The sequence below is a fragment of the Trachymyrmex septentrionalis genome, unplaced genomic scaffold (genome assembly GCF_001594115.1).
Source record: "Trachymyrmex septentrionalis isolate Tsep2-gDNA-1 unplaced genomic scaffold, Tsep1.0 scaffold127, whole genome shotgun sequence".
In the NCBI taxonomy this organism is placed as follows: domain Eukaryota; kingdom Metazoa; phylum Arthropoda; class Insecta; order Hymenoptera; family Formicidae; genus Trachymyrmex; species Trachymyrmex septentrionalis.
The window spans coordinates 1417897-1419772 of NW_017304406.1; the positions used below are offsets into that span (position 1 = coordinate 1417897).

General features: G+C 33.6%; 1 protein-coding gene across 2 annotated transcripts in view; it reads left to right on the forward strand.

Annotated features, from left to right (window-relative positions):
• Window positions 1-1876, forward strand: part of LOC108756500 (tRNA pseudouridine(38/39) synthase) — a 2970-nt gene continuing 1094 nt past the window's right edge. For both annotated transcript variants that reach the window (XR_001939835.1, XM_018500373.1), the window contains exons 1-5: window positions 1-374; window positions 484-617; window positions 689-1257; window positions 1331-1622; window positions 1703-1839. Coding sequence is in view for 1 of the 2 variants with exons in the window: in XM_018500373.1 (XP_018355875.1) it covers window positions 300-374; window positions 484-617; window positions 689-1257; window positions 1331-1622; window positions 1703-1839 (1207 nt within the window). In the remaining variant the exon portion in view is untranslated. The remainder of the gene's footprint in view (window positions 375-483; window positions 618-688; window positions 1258-1330; window positions 1623-1702; window positions 1840-1876) is intronic.

The window sequence follows — 1876 nt, forward strand, 5'->3', positions numbered from 1 at the left end:
ATGTGCTAATAAACAAACATTATTTGTGAATCTGGCTTTCCTCCATTACCTACATTTATTATATGTAGCAATATCCGCTACAAATTGTATATCTATCTTACTTTTAAGTGCAAGAAGCAATGCAATTATTCTATATCTTCTATCAGAGTAGTCACATGATGCTTTGTTGAGAGTGCTGCACACGTGTAGTATAACATAACCTCTACTTTTGACGTTTGTAATATTTATTCGACAGATGAAAGATCTGTGAATATTCGTCTGTGTTTACTGTAGTTTACTCTTGGTGCAGAAACACGATTATGGCAAAGGTTTCGTGGAAACGTGTTAAGACAACAAGAAGCACGAGAGAGCAGTTGGAAATGTTCGATAAATCGGTATGACGTTTATAAACGCGTTTTGAAAAATGTTCCGTGTACATTTATATTTTATATCGTGTATTTATTTAATATATTACTTATATCTCTACGTGGTGCCGGCTTGCAGGAACTGATCGATAAGATATTACAATTGGAAGCTCACAACGAGCAACTAAAACTAACGATTACAAAACATACGGATACTAAAATGAAGAAAGAAGAGACACCAGGGAAAGTAAGAAAATCATTTGATTTTTCACGGTAAATATGTTGCTCTTGAATTTGTCATGTTCTTCTTTCATTCGAGTGATAGCCTATAATTTTAATCGTAGATGTCACAAAAGGCACATTCTGCTAAAGTTTTATTATCTTGGTTGGGACTATCACGGTTTTGCTGTACAGGAAGATAATACTGATACCATTGAGCATCATTTATTCGCAGCTCTGCTAAAAAGTTGCTGCATAGAATCCCGCGAAAGTTCAAATTACCATCGTTGTGGACGAACCGATAAAGGTGTTAGCGCCTTCTCTCAAGTAATCTCGTTGGATGTACGCAGTAGATTAGAACCAGAAAATCAAGACAACCTATCCGATGAGTTGCCATATTGTAAAATATTGAACAGATTACTACCAGCAAATATAAGATGTATAGCATGGTGTCCGGTTTCATCCACTTTCTCCGCAAGATTTGACTGCAAGTTTAGAAGCTATAGATATTTCTTTCCAAGGGGTAATTTAGATATAGAGGCCATGGACAAAGCTGTCAAGTATATCATAGGAGATCATGATTTCCGTAATATTTGTAAAATGGATGTAGCTAATGGTGTAATTAATTTTAAAAGAACTGTAATGGATGCAAGAGTGAGTTCTCTTAATGATCAGAATATGGAAAAGTCAACAGGTAACTTAAATTTCTTCAACTTAATATTTATTATTGACATATAATGTACAGTAAATTTTATTTTATTTTCAAGGCTACGATATGTGTGAATTAGAAATCACAAGTCAAGCCTTTCTTTGGCATCAAATTCGTTGTTTAATGGGCATCCTGTTGTTGGTTGGACAAAGGAAAGAAGAGCCTGAAATAATCTTGAAGCTCTTGGACATTGAGACTTATCCACAGAAGCCACAGTACAATATGGCTCATCAAGTTCCATTGAATCTCTGGTATTGTGATTATGACAGCATAAATTGGTTTATGGACGAAAATGAATTATTAAACACTATCAAAGTATTACAACAGGATTGGGCTCTCAATACTATAAAGTATGTTTAATAAAAGAAAAATTCACGTGTAATCGTACGTGATCAGATTTATAATCAAATTCCTCTTTTGTTGCATACAGATCTACAATGATTAAAAATATGTTGATGAAATTGGAAAATTTTATTAGCTGTGTAAATACTGATTTTCAAAGCGATTGTCTACTTCTTGGAGTACAATCAAAAATATATCAACCACTGATGAAGCGAGAAATGTGTGGTAAGTATATGATCAATCAAAGTTTGATATATATATA